The 24,594-nt window shown below is 42.5% G+C and overlaps 1 protein-coding gene and 1 long non-coding RNA gene across 3 annotated transcripts in view; one reads left to right on the forward strand and one right to left on the reverse strand.

Annotated features, from left to right (window-relative positions):
* Positions 1-500: 500 nt before the first annotated feature.
* On the reverse strand, positions 501-23,078 carry LOC125430048. Its single transcript, XR_007244088.1, has 3 exons — positions 22,847-23,078; positions 4,848-4,988; positions 501-605 (listed from the first exon to the last, which is right to left on the reverse strand). It is a non-coding gene; the product is annotated as an uncharacterized LOC125430048 (long non-coding RNA).
* Positions 23,079-23,291: 213 nt separating this feature from the next.
* The window catches only part of GLRA1 (glycine receptor alpha 1), a 72,043-nt gene continuing 70,740 nt past the window's right edge, over positions 23,292-24,594 (forward strand). For both annotated transcript variants that reach the window (XM_048491731.1, XM_048491732.1), the window contains exon 1: positions 23,292-24,149. In XM_048491731.1, coding sequence (XP_048347688.1) covers positions 24,094-24,149 — 56 coding nt within the window. In that variant the 5' untranslated portion in view covers positions 23,292-24,093. The remainder of the gene's footprint in view (positions 24,150-24,594) is intronic.

Consider the following 24,594-nt stretch of genomic DNA (forward strand, 5'->3'; position numbering starts at 1 on the left):
AGCTACAGGGCTGGGCTCTCCCAGCTGTGGCTCAGCCAGCGAGTGGTGCTTGGCAAGAACGAGGGGGAACAGGGCGAGTGCTCGTGCTTTCCTGCACAGGCTTGCTTGCCTGGCTCCTGAAAGAGCTTCCCGGCCCCATTGGGAATGTGAACCCAGAACTGCAGGACTGGGCTGGTCGGGCTGCGGTTTGGCTAGCGAGCGGGAACGGGGGTGAGCGCTCATGTTTCCTGCATGGGCTCGCTTGCCTGGCTCCCGGAAGAGTTTCCCAGCCCCTCCCAAGATCCCGTTGTGTGTGTGTGTGTGTGTGTGTATAATTCTCTCTCTCTCTCTCTCTCTCTCTCTCTCTCTATCTATCTATCTATCTATCTATCTATCTATCTATCTATCTATCTATCTATTAGCAGAGTAGAACAGAAGAGACAGATTCTCTGTTGCTTTTTATAAATGAATTTACTAACTATGAGGGAGGGTTACATGGAGATAAAATAATAAATCCTTTCTTTCCTGTTACACATCTACATCACTGTATGTTTGGTTACATCTTGCTACCTATTTGCTGTCTCACATGATGTTGTCTTCCTGGTGTCTCCTCTCCGGTGTCGTGTCTGCTCAAACAAAGAAACAGAGTTAACCCTATAACTTCAGATGTACGTGCTCACTAACATGTAAGCAATGGCTATCTGACTGACCAATAGCTAATCAATGGATCAGGTCATAAACAGTGATTTCAGCAACTCATTAACGTACAAACAGTTAACCCTTTTATAACTAAGTTGTGACAGACACTTGTAAAATCCCAATACTTTGGGAACGTGAGCCTGGAGCTGCAGGACTGGGCTGGCCAGGCTGCAGCCGGTTAGCAAGCAGCACTTAGTGAAAGCAAGTGAGAATGGGGCGAGCGCTCATGCTTTCCCATATGGGCTCGCATGTCTGGCTCCCGCATGAGCTGTCAAAGGGCAGAAAACTTGGGGAATGTTTCGGAAAGGGCGGGCTGCCATGCTGGTCTGCGGCTCAGCAGAAATGAAGTTGATATGACGTCAGGCAGGCTGGGGAGTTCAGGTGGCAGGACAGGAAAAATCAATCAATTTTATTCTCTGGTGTTCCCATGGAAGCGAGTTCAATGCGGGATTTTGGGAAAGATTGTGATTTTAGCAGTTTTTGAAAAACCTGGGATGAGGGAAATATGGTGGGACAAACCCGTTTTAGGACTGGGACCAGTGCGAACTTCTTGGCCAAACTGGGATATTTCCCTTGCTCAACCCGGGCTATTTGGACCATGTGGAGTTGACCAAGGAGTACAGTCCAATTCCCATCAGGGCCAACTAACAAAAAGCAGTACACAAGACCATTGTTTCCAAATTCTGACCTAGCTGGCTGCCTCACACCAAGTCCTTTAGGGTAGACTCCAACCACGCTCCCTTCCCTCTTCATTCATCCAGTGCTTCTTGCATCCCACTTCCACAGTCTCATCACTGTTTAAAGATAGAGGGAAGAGTGCTGCTAGGCAGGGGGGAGATCTGGAAGACCAGATAGCACCTCTCACAAGATGAGATCCCCCCCATCCCCAGCTGGCATTTTGAATTCTTATTTTATGAGGGAAATTTCAATTCAATTCAACCTTTAATGGCATACAAATAGGGGAAATTAAGAAGTTGTAAAAGATTTGGGGTCACAGAGTGAGTGCCCTGGCAGTGGGGTAAGTATACCTCACTCTCTGTATCACTATCATACCTTGCCAGAGGAGGACACTGTTAGATCTCTTTCTGCTATACTTGAAAACACCAGTGCAGATAACCTAACAGTGGTATTGCAGTACCAGTGCAGCAAGGTTCAGAGGATACTAGGGACCAATAAAGTTCTATCTGGTTCTGCAAAGCTTCTAGTTCTGACCTAGTTTTTCAGATTAACCAGCAGATAGAAACTAAGCCGCCACCAGAATCCTTATTCTGTCTGCCCTGCTGTCTTCCAGCTCTGTCATGTGTCTAGCTGCTGTCCTCCAGACACCCAGCCCTGATGGATGTTCTACTGATCACAATAATTCTCAATCACAAGTATGGGAGCTTAGCTAGCCACACATATAAGATGAGTGCTGTGCCTGCTGATGGCGAATGGATGATACCTTACAAAAGCTGGAGCAATTGTCTATACTAAACCAACACACCATTGGTACTGGAACATTTTTCAAGGTCATACCACAGCCAGTTTTTTAATTGCCATGAATCTTTTATGTTGTTTCTTTCAAGCCAAGCTCCAGACCCACAAAAATAGTCCACTTGGAATTTACACTCTTCTAAACTTTGCATTGCTAATAAAACTACCAATTGTTTTACTAATTCTTCTAGATCCTTGAAAGTGATATTCTTAGAAAACAGCGTCAAAGTTTTATTGCAGAAGGTGTATGTAAACATTGACTGTGGCATCGACAGACACAGGGTAGGAACGTGAGTTCAGAATGATCATATTACTGGGAGGATTTCATTAATCTGAATCCACATTTGCTTAGTGCTGCAGTATTTTATTACAGAGAGAAATCCATTTAATAGGAATTTACTGAAGACTATGAAAGGTTCCCAGCTTAATGTGATTTGAAAAACTTTATTTATTTTATAGATTATCTAACAGGAGAAAAATGCTGCAGTAGCAATTTAAATTTTTCTGCCTTTGGGAAGCACAACCAGGGCTCTCTGGGCAGTATTTCCTCACTAGTTCCTTGCTAAACAACACAATGACAATAATGGATTTAGTGTCCCCAGAACACATGGAGCAAGGTTTGCTGCCCGAGGAAAGCACTTGTCTTTTGGAAATGCTATATAATTCAGTTTGGCTTGGTAAGGATTTTATTTTTCAGATAAAGCAAGTAGAGGAGGCATTTTGTTTGACTCTCTCTCTGGACTTAAGTGACTACAAGAATGAAACAAAATCTAATTCAGTCTTGAAACTTCAGTTGTAGCCAAAAGTAGGCAGAATGCAGAAGACATACATGCAGTGGTGGGATTCAGCAGGTTTGCATCTCTTCAGCAGAACCAGTTGTTAAATTATTTGAATCCCACCACCAGAACTGGCTGTTAAATTATTTGAATCACACCACTGCATACATGGATATTATTTACTGTCGTTCAGTACTAGCTTTGAGAGGTCAGAGATTCTCTGTCTGAAAAAAATTATGGAAATGGTTCTTCATTAATCCAACCTAAAACACGAAGCTGTCTTACAGTGAATCTGACCATTGGTCATCGTTGTGACTAGAAGTAACTCTCCAGGGATTTGGGTGGAAGTCTTCCAAATCATCTGCTGTCTAATCCTTTTAGGAGGATCTGCTGGAGATTGAAGCTAGGGCTACCTCAGTCCCACTCAGAAGACTAAACAACTAAATAATGACTTTGGGATGGGTAAAATCAAAACAAACAGAACAGCCTTTACCACCAGGAAGTTCTTCCTAATGCAGAGGCAGAGCTGCAATGGAGACATCTGGGGTGGCTCACCCCGGGTGCCACCATTGCAGTCACGTATCAAGGTAAGGGGGTGTCGGGGGAAGGATGGGCTTGTTGGGGGCAGGAGGGGGCACACGGGCATTTCATGTCCCAGGTGCAGTTTCCCCTCCTTTTGTCACCATCCTAATGTTTAGGTGGAATCTCTTTTCCTGCACCTTGAACCTATGACTCCTTGTCCTTGTCTCTGAAGCAGCAGAAAAAAATGCAAGCTTACTCCCTCTTCAGCATGTCATCCCTTCAAATATTTAAACATGGCTATCATGTCACTCCTTAACCTTTTGTTCTCCCTTCTAGAGATACCCAGCTCCCTAAGTCTCTCTTCATATGGAATCCAGCAGACCTTTTACCATTTTTGGTTGCTCTCCTCTAGACTTGTTCCAGCTTGTCAATATCCTTTTTGATTTGTGGTGTCTAGAACTTGATACAATATTCCAGGTGAGGTCTGACCAACACAGACTAAAGTGATACTATTACATCCCTCAGTCTAGACACTAGAATCCTATTGATGCAGCCCAAAATCACATTAGCTTTCTTAGCTGCCACATCACACTTTTATTGGCACAGTGTGGTATGTACAGGTACAATTTCCCTGAGGAGGGGTTATGGAACTTTCTCAGCTCCTGCCCATACCTGCCTTTTTGCCTCTATGCTGTCCAACTGCCCCCAGATTTTCTCAACTATGACCTCAGGGGCTGTTCCCAGCTCCTTAGTCCAGCCTCTGAACCCAGTGTCCTAGACAGCCCATAGTAAATCATAGAGTTGAAGAGACCATACTGGAAGAGAAATCACTGCGTGCAGAGTACAATAGTGATTTGCAGTGCAATCCTGTGCACAGTTATATGCCAGTTTAAATTCACTGAAATAAAAGATGAGTTTGAGTTTCAATTGGTTTAGAGATAGGATTGCACTATTAGTGATTTGTTTAACTTGTGTATATCTGGGAGACTAGACTTCATCTTCCTGTTTAAGAACTATTATTCCAATCATGTACATTCCACAGTATGTAATAATGGAGTTGTGAGGACAATGGTTTTATGCAATGCATACTGGCTCCCATATATATATATTCATTTTATCTATATATTTTGAGACTTGTTATATACATACATGCATGCATTACCAATTTAACTTTAACCAAATAGATGACAAAGCATCGGTGAAACATGCAGGGGTTGTCCCCTCCACTGCACCAACCATTGTGTGTGGGGGGGTTGCCTTTTCTGCTTACTGGAGTGGCCCTTTCTTGTGGACTTCTGTAATAAATAACTATTGATGTAGAAATCATCAGTGATAATGACGATGACATAATGAATTCTCAGTTGAAATGTTTTTGTAATAGAAAGTACAGTTAATTACAGTTGGGGCTGGTTCCAGGTGTGTGTGGGCCCTCAGCAAAAGAAGCCCTCTTCTCTAACAACATCCCTTCCATTTTGCTCCACCCACTGGCTCTGCCTTTGCTTCTTCAACCACTTCCTTTTCCATTTCAGTTTGCTTACTCTGGGGAAAGAGAAATCATACCAAATTGTGCTTTATTAGTTACTTATATTACTTTGTATAAAACCAGAGAGAAGAAAATAAGCCTTCCATAATTTTATTTGATGCACTATTCAGTAAACTTGGCATCATTTGTGTAAAAGGAATAAAAGTGTTTTTCTCAGTCTCAACATCTATGGAAAGGTTTCTCCACTCTCACCATTGAAAGTGGGGAAGCCAATCTACATCTGTCCAAAATGTTTAAGCAATGCCCAACATACTAAGATGTTCAATTAGAACCATCAGGTTGAAGTCAGGTTGAAGGAGGGGAACTTAATCTTATCACTCAGCACTGGATCAAGGAATCCATAACTTAGTTAATTAAAAATATTTTTAATAGTGAGAAATGTATCATGTATTTGACTGAGGCACACAGGCAGCGGCCGGTGGGGCAAGACTGCATGAGGCAAATTTCCAGGTGACATCATTCGGGCCCATGGGGGCAGCAACGGCAACAATCCACCAGCAGTGAGAGTGCTGAAGGGCATCTGTCCATCGCTGGCAGCCCCCAGATGGTAATGGGGGGTAGTGGCAGGGGCTCCCACAGAATGCAAAGGACCATCATGCTTGGAACTGTTTTGCTCTGAACTATTGTACTGGAACTATCATGCACCCAAATCTCTTACTCAACAGTCATGGCAAAAACATGGTGGCGGACTACCAGACCCCATAGAGAACAGAGTTCAGTGTTACTATTACTGGGTGTGCTGACTGTGAGGGAGGGTTGGGGTTGGTTCTTACAGCTGTTAGAGACTTTGATTGCATTAGCTAGTTTAATTGTTTGTTAAGTAGTAATGTTGTTATATTCTTAGTTGTTTATAGAGTTAGAGTTAGGGTAATATGTTTATGTATTAAGCTTAGTTAGTGACTGTTCTTATTTTTAAGTTAGCGCTAGGCTTAGCCATTGCCCTACCACCCTATAGACCAGTGGTGGCGAACCTTTGGCACTCCAGATGTTATGGACTACAATTCCCATCAGCCCCTGCCAGCATGGCTAATTGACCATGCTGGCAGGGGCTGATGGGAATTGTAGTCCATAACATCTGGAGTGCCAAAGGTTCGCCACCACGGCTATAGACTGTCTAGATAGTTAGAACTAGATTGTATTTGTAGTTCTCGTTTTTGAAGAAGTCGCCATCTCTACCTGTATTTTGAACTGTTATTGGGCTAGAATTATTGTTGTTTTTTAAAAATAATTGTGCAATATTTATTGATATTTACTGATTTTGTTAGGTATATTGTTATGATTGTTATCTTGTTGATATTATTATATTGTATCCTATTGTGTTATGCCTATTGATGTTTTTCCAATTTATTGATGGTATATTATGATTTGTAATGTATGATGTTGTGATGTCTGCTATTTGCTGACTTTATTGCCCATCTTTATTGATGTTAACTATTTATTGTAATATATTGAATGTTATTGTTACGTTATTATGTTATTGTTATGTACGCCACCCTGAGCCCTCCAGGGGAGGGCGGGATACAAACCGAATCAATCAGTCAGTCAGTCAGTCAGTCAATTTTTACACCAAGAGTTGCACCTTGGAACAACTAATTGGATCCTACAACAAATATCACAATCCAAATCTTTATATATCTAAATATCTAATAGCCAACTGTGGGCCAATTTGATAGTGAGGCTTGGAGCAACATGAGGCTCAATAATGGGGTAGAGAAGGGATTCCTCTGTGCAAGTCTTACAGGTCCCCTCTTGTTTGTACTATTTTAAAAATTGAGTCACATTATCTTTTTAAACTGTTAAGAGCCTTGAGTGCCTGCCCTAATTGGCTGCAAAGATGACCAGATATACTTTTTACCTGCATGTACCCATAATGATGAAGAGAGAGTCAGCAAAACTGATTTGACAGCACCTACTCCAACATGACACATTGCAAGATGTCTGAGACAGAGCTTTCAGGGTCAGTTTTGGCAAATGCTGCAAGACCAAGGATAAAAATGAATAAAGGTGATGTAATGTTACAAAAAAAATTCTTTGCCTGGCCAAAATTGTCTGCAGCATGCACAACACGAGATTCCAGTTGTGGAGAGAACAAGATACAAATAATGCCTGGGGAGTTTTTTCCTAGAACAATGGCTTGAATCCCTTTGGTACCATTATCACAGTATTGGCCACAAATATTACATTTCTGTCACTCTGTCCAATGCAATGCTTGTGAGACCTTTTTCCAGTGACATCCAAAAATTCCAAAACATTCTCCTTCGTGGCCACTGATTTGCTTTTAACAAAGAGAGAGTGACTGTGTGTCATTGGAGTGGGCAAATTGTCCCTTAACACCTTGGTGAGAGCTTAGCTTGGTGAAATGTCCCTCTTACATGAATGCCCTCCAATAGCCCTTTATTTCCAAAAAGGAAAAGTTGGCAGCTGAAGTATGGATATATGTACAACTAGGAGATCCTATGAACATCAGTGATCTTGAAAAATCCAATTGGTGTTCTATATCTTTGGTCCTTTGTCTTATACTTTGCTTTGCTTGGTCAAGAAAAGCTTGGGGTAGAAGGAGAAATGAAGACTTTCAAATTTGCTTTCAATAGTATTTTGCCATTTAGACTTAAAGTTGTCACACAGGCTCAGTGGTAACAGAACATTTGGGTCAAAAATTAATTTTAACCATAACCAAGTAGATGAGAGGCCAAATCTTGTTTCACCCTTCAGCAAGCCTGTTTCTAACCAAACCAATGAATTAGGGACATATTTGGGAACCTGAAGAATTGCACCTTCTCTAGCAGTATAAAACAAGAAGCAGGTGACCATATTCCATAAAACATTTATGCCTTTGTTTTTTGTCTGAAACAATCTGTAGGAAACTGGTACAAAATAGGCCCCCTGTGTGCAGAAAAATTTGATTATATTGTGGACAGATCTCTCCCCTAAATCTGCAGCATATTTACAACATTCCACCTTCAAGCCAGACGCCTGAAGTGTCATCTCCCAGATATCTAAAATTGTTTACCTGTTCTAGATTTTTCCCTTTTATACACCAGGCCTTGATTCTTGAATGTTTGCCAAAACCTTGGTTTGCTGATAATTAATTGTCAGCTAATCTGGCAAGAGCTGTTTTCAACCCAATAGCATAATTGTATCATAGGCATAAAGTAATACCAAAATATTCCAGTGCATAAGTTTTGGAGGTAGTAGTTGGGCTACCCGTGAACAGTTAGAGCCTGTTAATCCAGTTATTCTACAGAAACAGTACAATGCAACTGGCAGTGTTTTACATGTGTGCTTTCTCACACAACCCAACTGTAGTCCTATTTCCCCTCCCACACAAATACACAGCAAATCAGTCAGTCAGTGATTGCAAGTGCTTTTAAAAAAAAATACTGTTCAGTTAATCTACATCCCTGGGATCCACATTTTTATATACATGTGCATTTTGCATAGCTTTATGGAAGTCATCACTTGCCCTTCATGCCTGACCATTCACGATCCTGGGTAGAATCATCTATTATCCATATTTTAAAAAACTGAAAGACAAGGAAAGAAAATTATGGCACCACATTTACTGCTGTTCAAAAACTATTCAAAGTGAACATTGGACTGGTAAACATATTAGATATTTGATTCATGAGTAATCACACCTGTCAACCATACTATGTTTACTTGTTGAGTAGGTTTTCTGCAAAATTCACAGCTTTTAGGCAGATCACTCTGTAATGTTTTCCTAGGGAAAATTTTTGTGTTCCTGTTATATATATTTTTGAAGGACCATAGTCATGTGAAGGAAAAAAAGTTGTTTCATTAGGATCCTAAAGAATGGAGGATTTTATTTATTTATTCTGCCTTTTGTGACTTTTGGTGGCCCCGGTAGGGTTTTCAAGGCTAGAGACATTCAGAAGTGGTTTGCCATTGTCTGTCTCCTGAATAAAATACTTGCCAGGGTTAACCCTGCTTACCTTCTCATCATCACCACACACTTGATCTTAGCCAAAAGACCAAGATTGCTTACCTTCTGAGATCTGACAAGATCAGGCTAGCCTGAGTTATCCAGGTCAGGACATGGAAAACTAGGGAAAGTCTAAACATAGTATCCCAGCCATACACATACACTGGGGAGCATACCACCAATATAAAAACAAATTGGCTTAAAGAATTGTTCTCTAGAACAGTCTTGCTGCATTTCCCTGACTATGATGACAAAGCAATAGTGCAAAATGCAGACTGGGAACGAGGCTAGAAACATCCAGACTGTTTCTGTAATTGCACTGCATTCAAGTTGTTGCATCACATGGTACAACTAAAAAAACCTGAATGAAACAGTCCTAAGGAAAACAAGAAAATGATGAAAGCTTTACCTTACTGCACTGTATTCTCGGAATACAAACTATAAAAATAAAGAATGACCAGGGAGTGATTCAGTCTCCCAAGACACTTAAACAGAATCATTTCCAAGGACTATCATGATGTGAAGCTGCTGAACTGGAATTGATTAGCAAATATGATTGCCACCAAATTTTAACTAAGGATTATGAATGATTCTCATATGAAAAGTTGGCTCTCTCTCATCAGAGTCTGTAGGGTACATCAAACCGTGTTTAGCGCTGCAGAAAAAAAGATTGTATTATTTTACTAATACCTTCAGTTCTCACTTTGACCATCCTTCCAATCTTCCTGTGTTCTTCAGCTTTCTTGGTTTTTTCAGTACATCAAAGTGAGCTGTTGTTAATGTAATAATAAAAGACTCAAGGCTGATTCCCACATTGGATTCACTAACACATGAGCAGTCGCAGCACCATAATCACACAAGAAATTACGAGTGAGCAGGGCTGTACAGGGAGCCATAATCCATAATCACAGCAATGCTTTTTCTAGCTGCTGCACTCATGGAAAGAGCTGTGGCCATATTTATGCACAACCAAGTTTACACTAATATTGCACTTCTTGGGTCTAGAGCAGTGGTGGCAAACCTATGGCACGGGTGCCAGAGGTGGCACTCAGAGCCCTCTCTGTGGGCATGCATGCACAGAGTTCATCATGTGGGGGGAAATTGCCCCCCCCCCACATCTAGGCTGGCCTGGGCTGCTGGACTTGATGTGCATGCACCTCAGCAGCAGGGAGGACTTGGCTGGCAGGCCTGGTGCCTGTGCTCCAGGTGGCTGCTGCTCGGGGAGGGGGGTGGCAGAGGCAGCAGAGATGCTAGAGAGGCGCAGAGCGGTGCATGTGGGACTTGTTGGAGGCTATAGCAGGCTGGCCCCTGCTTGAGGAGGTTATTCAGGTTAAACTGCAGTGTTGGCACTTTGCGATAAATAAGTGGGTTTTGGGTTGCAATTTGGGCACTCGGTCTCGAAAAGGTTCACCATCACTGGTCAGAGTAAACCAATGGGAAAAACACAGTGGAGAGGATCCATCCTCCAAGTAACCTTCCTCTGTGAAACAGCTGAGGTAAAAGGTAAACAGGCTCAGATACAGTTTTGTATCTAAATGAATTAAATTCAACTGAATGGAACAGTCCTAAGAAAAGCAAGCAAGTTATAAGACCTTATTGCACTGTAAGCTGGAAATACAAACTGTATGGATAAAAAGGAGCAGGAAGTAATTCAGTCTCTCTAGATACTTAGGCCATTTCTGCACGGCACAATTATACTGGGTTACAATTGGTATCTTACAATCCGGGTCAACTTTATCCTGGTTTCTCCCATCTCATGGTTGCCTGTTTCTGTAAAAAGAATCAAGTGAAGACTGGGAGGAAATACTCCACTTTGTTTCGCATGAGCCAAGGTCCGTTGTATTTACACAGCAAGTGTATCTGTGCATGCACAAACATCCCCAGTGTCCCACATTCTAATAGGCTGTTGTTTGCAGCAACTTTTTTCCAGTTCTGGGTAAGTCCCAGCACAGGCCTCAACAGAACAAGTGGAAGCAAAAAAACAATGGGACAGAGCATCACATCACGTTCCCACTCCTATTTTTGTAGAAAACGAGAGACTCCCTGCCCCCACCGCCCCCATGAAATGCCCACTAACATTAGGCCCAAAGTGCACATCTCCATAGCTATGCTGTCATGGACTCAGAATCAGCCAGCTAGGAGTCCTCTGATGAGGAGTAATGGCAGGATGACCCCACTGTGCTGGAACCCCAGTCAACTGAACCTGAAGCACCACCAGAAGCCTCACAGGTTGCAGACAGAGCTGGCCCAAGTCATGAGGTGGAAGCCAGAGTGTTTGCAGAACCACCTCAAGTTACTGAGGGCCAGTCTAGCAGTCCACCCAGCTCCCCTGAGTCTGTAAAACAGCTGAGGATTCACACCAGGCAGGATTTGCATTCTAAAAGGCACAGTCTCTAAAAGTGCATTCTTGGAAGCCTAGGGCCTAAGGCATCACAGAGAATGCTGTGAGTCAGCTCAGGATCAAGTATGAGCTACAGCAAAGGCTTACAAGAGACTGCTTCAGGAGGTGGAACTTGCAAAAACCACCTGGTTGAAAGCCTGACAGCTTTCTGCTGTGCCTGCTGGCAGACTGATTCCTTGAACCTCTGACTGGGATTGGATTGCCTGACCTGATCTCACTTGGACCCTTGACTTCCTCTTTCCAGACCTGCTTGGACTCTGTTTCTGTGGACTCAGAGTAAGACTGCTCTCTCCCCCTCTTGCTTCTGTGCATGCTATTAGCTGGGACCTGATTCTCTGGGAACCTGGCAGGCTAGGACATTTGCACTCCTAGCAACCAGTACATGGACAGAAAAGAAAATGGGGACATTTTGGGATTCCACTTTTGATTAACCCAGGAAAAAATGGCACCCGGTTGCTACCATGAGCAGAAAATGTGCTTGGGGGAATGTTTCAGGAAGGGCAGGGTGCAACAGTCAGCAATTCAGCAGAGTTGAAAACTGACATGAAAACTGACAGGTAGGAAGAACAGGGGGGCGGCCGGTGGGGTGGAAAGATCAAGCAACTGGGCAGGGAGAATAAACTGGTTCTGCTCCCATGGTGTTTGCACAGTAGGGGTTTCAACACAGGATTTTTGAAAATCCTGGGATGAGGGAAATATTGCGTGACAAACCTGCTTTAGGACCGGGAACCATGCAAACTTCTTGACTATACCGGGATATTTCCCTTGCTCAACCTGGGATATTTGGAATGTGCAAAAATTATCTTAAAGAAAATAATTTCCAAGGGATCTTACAACTTGAAACTACTGAAAGTTGTGGTAGAAGGTAAATGGAATTTAGACACCCTTTTGTTCCTGACACCTCCAGCCTAAGAACACTTCCTCCAGTTTAAGAGGCTCTTCCTCCAACATAGAGGCCACTTTCACTAGAGGAAGCCTCCTTAGAATGGAACAAGGCTTCAAACTTCAGTCTAAAGGAGGGGTAGCAAAGTATTTTAATAAGCGAACACGGTGCTCAGTGGAGTGGTAGGAGTAGAATCCACCCCACTGTTACCTAGGAATGCTGCAAATTTCACAGCAAAGCTGTTTAGCAGTCAAACATGCTCTCACAATCTGACAGTGAGCCAATCACAGATATGTTCAGCTGGCACCAAGAAACTTGGGGCACCCGCTAAGCAACTTTGCAGCTACCTGTTGCAGCTGACTGATAGATGGTCAGGGGATCAGATGGGAGTCAGTTCTGATCTGTAAGCACTCCTTTGTGTCGTAGCCTTCTTACAATGGAACAGGGGAATCCAAAGGTCATTCACACCCAACGCAGAATTGGCTTTTTAGCTCCACATTGCGGAAAGGAAAGGAGAATGGGATAATTTCTCTTCCCTTGCCTGAAAGCTAGATGGGGCAGAAGCAATGCTACTGAATCTCCAAATTGCTGCATCTCCTCAGGACTAGGATGCAGTCTACTTTCTAAGACAGACCCCAATTTCCAGTTGATCCTATCAGCTGAGACTTGGCTCTTGATCCCACCCTACTACAAAAGCTCCTACTCTGGGTACAGAGCAAAATGTCTCCAGCAGGCAATCAAAAGCCAATTCCCAGTGGTTCCTTTAACAGCTAAGAGTCAGTTTCTTATGGCTGCAAGTAACCTGTTCGTGCACATAGATCTGAACAGGTTGCAGACAGTCAAACAGTCTGTCAATTAATCAGCTTCATGATCATCACTGGTGAACAGAAAGCGAGCTGAGCTAGTAGGTGTTCAAGCATCCTACTGTCAACTGAAATTGTTATTTACACATAACATTCTAAATGAAGAAGCATATATAATTAATCATCCTGGAACTGCCAGGTTGTGATGGCCATTACAGGCAGCTGCAAATACAGGCCCCTTTCCAGTCTCCTCTTTGCCTGAATTCCTAACTAGGAAAGAGCCTCTGCCATTATCCCATGCTCACAGTAGTGCTCAGTTGTTCTTTGCAAGTGCAAATTGCAACCTTTTAGGTTTCATTTGCCAGTGTAAACAAGGAAATTGCTGTTTCAGCTGTTTTCCTTGTTCTCTCCAGCAATGGCTGCTCTTGTCTGGATTCAGGAAAGCAGTTACATGTACCCAATGCCAGAGAGAGCATAGAAAACAGCTGGTGCACTTGTCCTTTCTCCTTGGCAAAGCAAAACTAGATTCTACATGAAGGAGTGGACAACAGTTGCTGGGACTCTCCTTGCCAGTGATGTTGGGCAAGATGAAGTCCTTAAGGTGGCTTTCCATTTGCTACATTTCCATGGCTGACACCGACAGGAACTGACACAAGTAGGTGTCATCACACATATTCCCTCATTAATTGGATGGTACATGAAGTAGCTCAAAGGTACAACATTACCATTTATCTTTCACTTGGAAGATATTAAAACAGATACTATTGAATGTATCATGGGATGGGAACCAGTTGAAAAACTGTAAGTTGCCCAATTTTATCACATAGTAACATGGGGTCCTTTACACATTTCCCTAGCCACATGAGAACTTTTTTTCATTAATGGTTCCCACCCAACTGGGGAAATATTCAAATAACCACATACTAGATATAGTTCACGTGGTTCCCAATCACAGAATATCACAATGCCAGGAGTACAGATGCCAATTCCCTAGAAACTGCTCACATGATTGGTACTCATCCACATTTATTCATTTACCTCAGCCTGATGGGAAATCATGTGGTATAGTGGGGAAAGTGTGGATTGAGGTTGTGTAAACCCAGACTCAAGTCTCCACTTAGCTATTGAGCTCCCCGGATGACCCTTAGCTAGTTATTCTATCTCAGTCCAAACTACCTGACAGAATTCTGAAGATAAAATGGAGGAGGGAAGAATGATGTTGAAGGGCAGGGTAAAAATGTAATTACATACATATGGGAGTCATGAGCAGCAAAGTAGTTTCTAAAGGGTTAGGGTACTATTTAAACAACTCTTTATTAAACCTCTCCACTATGCTGTCCTTGTTCTAGTGAAGCTAATCAAGACTGTTTTAATTCAAGATGTGTATGTCTGAACCCTACTGCTGAAGTTAGTAGGTCTAAACTGTGACAGTTCACAGCCTCAGAAAGTTCTACGGGTCTATATTGTGTCAATTCACAGACTCAGAAAGGTCATTTGAAACATTCTGAAGCGAGATCTCTTGCTACAGCTTCAGTGAGTTCTTTAGCAGTATTTATTTATTTATTTATTTTATTAAACTTATAGGCCGCCTTATCCCCGGAGGGCTCAAGGCGGCTCACAACATGGCTGTTACATCAAACAGCAAATCAACAGCATAAAATACTAAAATCATTAAAACCTAAGACATAAGCAGCAGTGTACAACAAGAAACTATAAGTTAGACAACCCAATTTATAAAATTGTTTAAGACAGGCGCCCCGTCAAAGGCCAAAGAAAGAAAAAGAAGGGGAGGAAGTAGGCAGGGCCTGCGATGGAATGTATAAATAAAGCAGGCCCAGCTATAATAAGATGGAACGGCAGCCTCAAGAACGGCAGTACTTGAGTGGTGGGTCAGTCTTAAAGAATGAGTAAATAGGGAATATAAGGTTCACTTATTCCTAAAAATACCTGCAGGGAAAAAGCCAGTGCATACTATCAGGTTGATTAAATCAATCAGATTTTTTTTTAAAAAAAAAGATTAATGCAATTTAATAATATAACTACTGGTACCATTTAATTATACTGAAGAAACAGTATAAGCCACTAGGAAGTTTTTTTGCAACTACCCTGCTGAAAGAAATGGGTGTGGCACAAGAGCAAACAAGGATGCCCAGGTGGATAGTGTCTTAAATCTCTTCCTCCAAATCAGAGAGTACAATGGATACCAGGCTAATATTTAGATTTCTGTCCCTCTTTATGCTGAAGTGTCAAGGCAGGTTGCATTACACCTAACTTGCTGAAACAGGAAGGCTGATGCACCTACAAGGAATCATATTTCAGCAGAGGGAACCACTCCATGTACATGCAAAAATGCATGTAGAAAATTGCGGAGCTCACTTATGAGGCTTTGTGTATATGCATCAGAGTGCGTACGGGCATCTGGAGTAGAGATTTAAGTCATACTGTAACATAATCTGTGCACGATGACAATCTGAAAACATAGCATGTAAAAAAAACCTCATTCATACCCATAAAAAACAGCATACTTAAAATGCCTGTTTTTTAAAAAAAATCTTTAAAGATAACCAAAATTGAACTAATATGGGTATAATTTTATTTCTGATGGGCTCAAATTCATGAAAATTGGAAGAACTTTCATTGAAGAATATGCGGGTGCAAAATCTCTTGTAATGAAAGAGTCCTCTGGCAACACCTCCCTTAGCTATTCAAATAAACCCAGCTATATATACAATGAAGGAAACAATATCTCTTCATCAGTCCTTTGGTGAGAGTTATAAGATCAATGCCAAGCCATTACCTTTAAAACAAGCAGCTGAAGCTCTATGTAGTGCCAGGATGCTGTAATCTTGTGGCCATATTCAGTCCCGTGGGCATTTTTTCAAACAGAATTCATTTGTACATGAATACTGAATGAAGTGGTCCTCTGGGAAGAAAAGGATCTTTGACAGAAGGAATGGTTTGGTTGTTTAAACAAGCTGCAACTACTTTTTTTTAAGATGCCGATGCCAACATTATCTGTCAAGGAGGATATACATAAATATTTCCTACCATGTTGGGCTAATGATCCATCTAGAACAATAGTCACCCATGACTGGCAGCAGTTCGCCAGGCTTTCAGGCAGAGGATGCACTGTTTCCAGGCACAACTCAAATTGCTGAATAAGGTCCTAAGTGGTTTACAGAGGGAGAACTGGAAAGACTTCCTGCTCTTGGACAATTCATCCCAGTTGTTATCCTTACAAATACTGCCTTTATACCTCCACCTTCAGAGGTGAACTAGATGAGCAGAAGTGAGCAACCTGGTAAGGTCCTTTTCAGTGGTGGCTCCTCACCTGAGAAATGGTGTCCCCTTTGAGGCTCATCTGAGGCAGCAGTCCAGACTAATTCTTTTTATTTTTATGCTTTTAACTCTCGTGTTTTTAATCAGTTTTACAATCTGCCTAAGGACTTGTGAGGACTGTTTCAGCTGCCACTAGTTTTATACTTCTGGGTTTCTATGTGCTTTTATGCTTCTAAGCTTTTGATCTGGTTTTTCATGGTTGTTAATTTTAATGATTTTATTTTATTTATCATTTATGTTGTGAGAGGCCTCAAGCAATTTTCTGAAGGTGTGGCGTGTAAAAATTGTAAGTAAAAATTTCAGGAGTTCTGCTTGGGAGTCTCTAGCTGGAAACCAAAGTTACCTAGGAGCCCTTACGTTCTGAACATGCACATGCAGCTGCCGGGAAAGGACAATTGTAGTGATGCTGTAAACTCTGAACTCCATGCCCCACCCCCCAGAATTATGTTTGGCTCTTTTTTACATGCCTGCTGACATCAGCAAAAGTGTTTTTTTTTAATTTGGGAAGTCCTTTTAAGTGGAATCTTACCCCACATTTTAAATTGTGTTTATAATCTTTAACGTTTTTAATGTGGCTGAAATTGTTATATTTCTAGATCTGTTTTTGTCATGAGCTGTGGGGTGAGAGGAGTAACTCATGAATATTCTAAAACAAACAGATTTTTTCTCCATCAAATTATGACTTCAGAATATCCATCCCCACATAATGTTTCCAAAGTCTTCCATCAGCGCAAATCCTATGTTTCAGGCCAGGACTTGCCATGAGAGAGCAGGGAGTTTCTTCTATCAGGCGCAGGAGTAAGGGAAGAAGAGCCACCATCCCCTCCTAAGGATGTATGGTATGGGAGAATGGATAGGCCTGATCCTTTGCAGGAGGGCTAGTGCTACCACCTAGATCAACCAAGTGTGGTTGATCTGAGCCACAGTGGTGGGTATATATATATTGCTTGGAACAATAAGGTTCAAACAGAAATGACAGCAACCAAAGATATACAATTGTTCTCAGACAAATTGAAGAAATAGGAAACTTCTGCTGAAGTTTTGAAAATCATCTGTTGAGATAACCAGTCTTAGGGTTATATCAACAGATGATTTTCAGAACTTCAGCTAAAGTCATTCAAGTGTCAACTGTAGCAATCAGAAATTCAAGTGTCAACTGTAGCAGTCAGAAATCATAGAGTCCTGAGGATGGAAGAGAGTAGAACACTCACTCCAAGTCTGAATTCCTAAGATGTCTCTTGGCATGTCTGACTAAGGAATCAATGTGACAGCTAATCTACTAGTATAGGAGTTATTAAAAAGAGTTAATCCTATACATCCTATACATACATGTTGTTGGCTTCATGATTATACATGGACATCACTGAAAGATGCATGAAGGTAATTTCAAGATTCAGCTTTTCCTTTTAAAAAAAAACCCGAGGGTTCCCTGTACTGACATGATTCAGCTTTGTCATGGAAAGGGAGCATCACATAGCTTGTGCACTTTGGCTGGCAGATGCAAATGCCATTTTCCTGTTTCACACATTATTCAGTTTCAGGCTTCCGTTCCATACTGTTTTATTAATGTGCACATGTTCTTCTGCACATTGGGCTGGATCCAGACACATTTTCCACTAACGGAGGGGAAAAAGAAATGTTCACCTATTCCTTTTTTTTTCTGCTACAGACCCTTGATTTTCCCTTTGTGCAGTTTGGGGTGGAAGGAGTTTCTCCCCAGGAGCAAGATTCTGTGGAGTTAATGGGCTACAGCAAAAGAGGGAGGCAGGAACATTCTGTTTCACTGACAGAAGTGCTTTGAGTGAACGGAAAAATTAGTCTGGATCCAACCCAATGGTATAATACCAAATAAAAAAGAACATTGGTCCAACTGTATAAACACTAAAAGACTGTTGCTTTGCAGTGCTTTATCAATGGCCATGCTCATATAGTCAAAACAAATGGTAGAAAAGATACATATGAATGGAAAGAGCACAAAACTGCCATGAACCAGACACACACAGTGCTCTATACATAATTCAAAATAGAAAAACAGAAAATGTTTAATGTTTTGACTTCACTGTGAAAGGAGGTTGTGTCCTTTGTTAAACTACACCAGTTAAACTACACCAGGCTGTAACAAAGAATTGAAATTTCTATCTTGGGGATAGATGACGCTTGCTTCAGGGAATTTGGGCCAGTCATGCTTTCTTTCAGCTTAATCTTCCTCATAGGGCTGTTGTGGAAAAAAGAAGCAGCGAGATCCTGAGCTTCTTTGAGAAAACCAGGATAAAAATGTGCGAAGTAAATAAATGAATGCTGCTGGTTTCATAGATGAGAATTGGAATAGAGAGGCTTTTGTTTCCTCCCAACTCTGATTACCTGACTCTAATATACTTATTACCAAAAGGGTGTTGAAATAATATTGTGGCTCAAAAACACCTACAGAAATCACAGCATCCTCTGCTCCTGCATCAGTTGTAATTATATAATTCCCAAATCCTGTGTCATCTCTCTTACAATATATTTTAACCTTTGACCACACCATCCTATCCCAAATTCACTTTTCCCCAGATAACCTAACCTTACTCTTTTCCCCTTCTGCTTGCTTCTCCTTTGATGCATATGTGGCTTCTAGCTTACTCCCCTCTCTCAACTGTAGCCAACCTGACCTGGGTGGTGCAGAGGGAGAGAGAATAGTCTTTCTCCCGGAATGCTGCCCTGTCAGTCCTGGCAGAACAGTGCCCTGAACATAGGAAATTCCATCTTGGGACTGTGTCTGAACTTGTGGGCAAGAATGCTTAATGCCCCCCCCCCCCCCCCCCCCCCCCCCCCCCCGCCTAGCACATACTCAGGAAACAGCATTTGAATATGGACAATAGCACACCTGGGCGAAACCAGTTATTTTGTCTACCTCTCTTAATCTACTCAAGAGTCTTCCTCTGACTCATCCTCCTGTGACCATCTATGTTGCAACACCCACTAAGGGGTGTTACCTGTTTTGTCCAACACCTGGCAAAAACCATGGAGATAATAGCTCAGCCATCAGGTCAATGGTCTGATACTCAAGACCATTACCTCACCTGGAATAGCAGGAAAAATCCTTTGTTTAAGGATTTCCCCTGCCCCAAGATATGTTTTACCCTATAAAAGTCTACCCCAGACCCCAGTCAGATGTTCAATATTATCATACCATCATGGTGCTCAATAATATTGTTCCAACAGCGCTGATCATCCAGAGCCTAGCCATTAGGTCTCTGTTTCCTGGACATCCACTAAAGGACTGGTAAATATTATATTTGATGCCCCATCCTTTCTTTCTATGTATATCCAAAACCTGTCTTTAACCTCTAAATTACATCATAGGAAACCTTGTATGTGTGTACCCCAGTAACTGAGTGATTGTGAGTGGGAATTTATGTCTCAACTCTGCAAACAGGTGTGCAGAGAGCAGGACTTTGGAAGAGGATCTTGGCTGGCAGGTTGGACAGTACTGGAGGAGGCAGCTCTTCAAATATCCCAAGCTGTTTAGAGCCTTAAAGGCAAGAGCCAGCTGGCAATAAATGGGTACTCAGAGCAGATCTCTCTTTACAGGGGTGACAATGATCCACAAACCCAGTCCCAACAATAGCTCAGTCCCTATGGAATATTCTCAACAGTTTTCCAAAATAGCTCACATTACAGTAATCTAATCTGGATGTAATCAGAGCATGGATCAACATGGCCAGATCAGGGTTTTTTCAAATGGAGCCTATGTTGACAGATAAGCTGATAAAAGGTGCTACATGACACAGAGATCTTTCCCTCCAACCACTAGCCAGGATCCAGCAGCACAATCATCTTCAGGAGGGTGGAATCCCTCCAGAACAGGCTGACTTCATAGTCTTCAGATAACTTTTCCATTGACCAACAGTGCTTTAGTCTTGTCTAGTCTATTCAGTTTTCAGGTCCCCACTCCCCTTGCTACTTTCTCCAAACGTTTGGCACCTCCATAGACCCATTTGATTCAACTGTTAAGCAGAAATAAAGAGGAAGGTTGTCTACCTATTGGTGGCCCCTCCCTTCAAATCACCGGGCAATCTTTTGCAGCAAGGTCATATATACATTGAACTGCATGGGGGCCAAGATAGATCTCTATAAGACACCTTGGAGCCCAGCAGAGGTTCTTCAGTTCCACCTTCTGTAATCAGTCAGCTAAGTAAAAACTGAAGTCCAAAGCAAGGTACCCTCCTCCAACCCCAGTCCAGCTAACCTATCAAGAAGGATATCATGGATGATATTAGGAAAATGCTCCTGAAAAATTGAGGAGAATCAGCTATGTTTGAGGTTACACAGTATTACATTTAGGAATCTGATCAGTTGCAGCTGAAAACAAAATAGAAGACTAAATGGATTTCATGAAAGTATAGTGATATGCTTAGATATTCTTCTCATTCCTTATGATCCCACTTCCCCCGCTCCACTTTTTGCAATCTGTAGCTTGCTGCAGCCTCCTCATTCTCCCCAAAGATGACCCCAACCAGATTACATTATTCTCTTTTCTTCTATTTTATCCTCACAACAACCCTATAAGATAGGTTCGCCTGACTGAATGGCCCAAGGTCACTCAGCAAGCTTCCGCAGCAGAATTTGAATTGGTGACAGATGATAGTCCAGCTCTCTAACCACCTGCACACAATGGTTTTACTTCTTTACATTTCCCATATAAATATTTTGCACACATCATTTAAAAAAAATAATATGCATTAGGGATCTTAAGCGCTTGACCCTCATTTCATTTTGTATTTTTCACCATGTAAGTCTTTATGTTCCATTTGTTTGCAATGAAAAACATCAGGTCCTCAGGGCAGACTCACAGTGTCAAGTGTGAGGCATCCTGAGGAAGGCAGAGAAAGCAACTCTGTGCCTCATTGCCAGTAAGTCCTTTGGGATCCTTTGATCAAGAAAGCCTGAAAGGAGGGGATAGCAGAGCTTGTTCTAATGCTGGGGTAACAGTTCAAATTAGCCTCTTGTCTCACATCCATTTACTTACATAAGCATGTATAATCTGTCTTGTTTGACATCAAGCTGGTAACAAGACAAATATACCATCCAATGTATTTTTAAAAAAGGAAACCCATACATTAAAACACCATAGGCACAATCCAGGCTAAGGAATACACTTTTCAACTCTGTGTGAAAGTTAGATGTGTGCTATATCTCCCATGGAAATCAATGTCTGTTGGTAATGTCTGTAATAACTAGACACTGAAAGCATATTATTTTCTTAACAATCTAACGCCAATTACCCACTGGAAACTGGTGCGTGGTGGGACAAGAAGGGCATCAGGGCAAGACATCTTGCCCCGATGTGCTTCTTGTTTGTGGCATGCCAAGAAAGGAGCACATCGGGGCAAGAAATCTTATCCAGACACACTTCCTGTTTGTGGCGCACCAAGAGAAAATACGTGGTGGGGCCAGATTTCTTGTCCTGACGCACTGGAAAGTGAGAACACTTCTGGTGCAACTTTTCCCACCACACTTTTCACAGAGCTGGGTGAGGCTGGGGAACTTTGGCAGTGGGTAATCGGCCTAAGACTGCAGTCCAAGGCACACTTATTAGAGAATACGTATTCTTGGAATCAATGGGACTTGGTCCTGAGTAAGCATTAATAGGACTGAGCTGCATTGTAAACCATCAATGGGAAATTGCCTGCCTTATTTAAGACCCACTGATTAAATTGTTAGACTCTCCCAACCCCCAAATGCTGTCATTCAGTGTTATGATCAGCAGCCCCCCCCCCCCCACACACACACACCCATCACTAAGACACCTTGCCTGCTGCCCTGGCCTTCCCCACCCCCTCTCTTAATGCGATATATAAAACTTAGTTGTGTCATAGTTACTGTGTAGAAAGAGATCTCTAACCAAGCATGAAACATTGAAAACTTGTATCTTTGAGCATCAGAGCAGGTCAGTGCTGAGATTCAATGCTACAAAGCACTGTGAGTGAAAGAACACATTCATGACACACCAGAAAACATTTATCTGCCAGTTGGGTGACTTCATGCAGGTAAAGTGCATTGATTTCTAATGTGAATTTTCAGAGACAAACATGAGCACAAAGAATGGATGCTACTAATCTGTACATAGTCGGGGAAACCTAATTCTACCTAACAAAGCACGACCCAACCCAGTGGCAGAATGTCCTCTCGCCCCAAACTGCATTTCTAGTCAGAATGGAATCAAGGGACGGAGGCAAAGACTAGAGAAACAGAGAAGTCTGGTCTAAGGGAAACTTCGTAATTGTTTGTTTAAAATATTGGGAAGGGGCAAACAGTTACGGAAAGGGCGGGGAAACAGCTATAAGAACTGAATCTCACACTCTTCTCAATTGCTTTTTTAAAAAACTCCGTCTCGGATTTGGAGAAACCAACATCTCTTATTTCAGTGATATTGATTAGCAAAAGGCAGCGCCCGGCAGAGCTATTCATTTTGTGATCGGAAACTGCCAAATTCTCCTTACCTGTCACGCTTAGGTGAGTTGTCTCCGATGTTTTCCAACTCTGTTCAAAAAAACATCGCGGGGGTGGGAACAAAAGGAAATCTGTCAAACCCGCTGATCTCTCCCTTGATCCAGAGACCGTGATACATTTGCAGGAAAGGTGGTACGTCAAAGGGGGGATTTCGGAATCTTAAACCCGTGAGTTCAAACCAGGAAACAAAAAACCACTGGCATTTTAAAGGTTAACCCTCTGTGCCGAATAATAGGCGTTTGATCCAAACACAACAGAGAGTAGCTGTTCAGTCTCGCTGGCCAATAAGAGCAGCCAGTGGGAGGACTCAGGATGCTACAGAGGCCGGCTTTTCAGTTGGGGGTTTTCTTTCTCTTTTTTTAACACTCCCCCCCCCCCAGCGCCGACCTCCCCCCCCCCCCCCCTTAGTTTAGTAAATTAATGCAGCAAGAAAGTCTCAAGATCTGGGAGGTTCCATTGAGGAGAAGCTGGGACGAAAAGCAAAATGGTCCGGGTCAAGAAACCACGGAGAGACTTTTCGCTTGTTATTTCTTGCTGACCGCCCTGGGACTCCCAGCCCCATGAAACTTGCCCTGAGCTCCCTTCTGCACTTTAGCCCCGAGCGATGGGACGCCTTCCCTGCAGCACTCATCACTTATTCGTGAGGACAAGATCCCGGGAAGAAAGAAGCAACAGCAGCAGCAGCGAGGAGACGGGCAGGGAAGCAACCTGGCCGGAACAATGCAGCCAGTGCCCGAGCAGGATGGCACATTCCCTTGGATATAACTGAAAAAGGCAGCCCCGCTTCCCGAGGAGATTAAGCCGTTGGGTTTCTGCCTCCCACCCACCCCTGTCTCCCCACATGGCCAATATATTCTCGTGGCGTTCTGCATGGTCCAGAAGCCCGGTGCGAGCGCTGGGATCCCAGTGAAAACAAGGGAGATTTCTTGGCAGGAATCTGGTCATCCCGCAACGGACGGCGAGGCTGGGACACGCAGAGCAGCGCCGGAGTTTAAATGCCAATTTCTCTCTCCAAGGTGCTGAAACGTAGGGGGGGTTCCTGTCCAGGGTCCTGAATTCCTCACCAGTCTAAGCTCAGCTCTTTCCTCTGGCCCACACCGCCTCTAACTACAAGGATTGCATTTAAAACGAGACGAAAAAAAAGAGGAAAATTCCACCATTTTATTCGAGCTGGGGGTTTTTTAGTGCCAATTTTTTTTTCTCACTCGCGGACTACAAATTCATCTGATCTGAAAAAATGTGTAACCTCAATGCACTTGGAGTCTACCTTTGGGAGACCATAGTATTCTTCAGGTAGGCTGTTTTTAAAAACCACTGAGCTAGGGCTGTATGTGTATGAGATTGCGATGATAGATCTGGTATGTTTCCTCGGTTGAAGCCTGCTTCTGAGAACACAGTCAAGCCATCTTTTGGGACACCCACATACCTTTTTCAGGTTCCCGTTGTTTTCTGTTTCTCATTGTTTAATCCTGAATATAAGGACTTCTGACAGCTTTATGAGTTACTCGGTGTAATTAGCACTGCATTCTCTGCCTGTAACCGCAGTGCTGAAAATACCAGGGGCTCAAACTGGTAGGAATGCGACAACTAGTGGTGACTGCAGAGGTTGCACTTGTACTCCACGAAACTAAATATTTCATTTTCCGTCTTTTTTTAAAAAAATGCAAGTTTAGGTGAATAAAGTGGATTATAGTCCTATCATCAATTTATAATCCAGTTTTTAAAGAAAAGAATTGCT

The sequence above is a fragment of the Sphaerodactylus townsendi genome, linkage group LG03, assembly GCF_021028975.2.
Source record: "Sphaerodactylus townsendi isolate TG3544 linkage group LG03, MPM_Stown_v2.3, whole genome shotgun sequence".
NCBI lineage: Eukaryota > Metazoa > Chordata > Lepidosauria > Squamata > Sphaerodactylidae > Sphaerodactylus > Sphaerodactylus townsendi.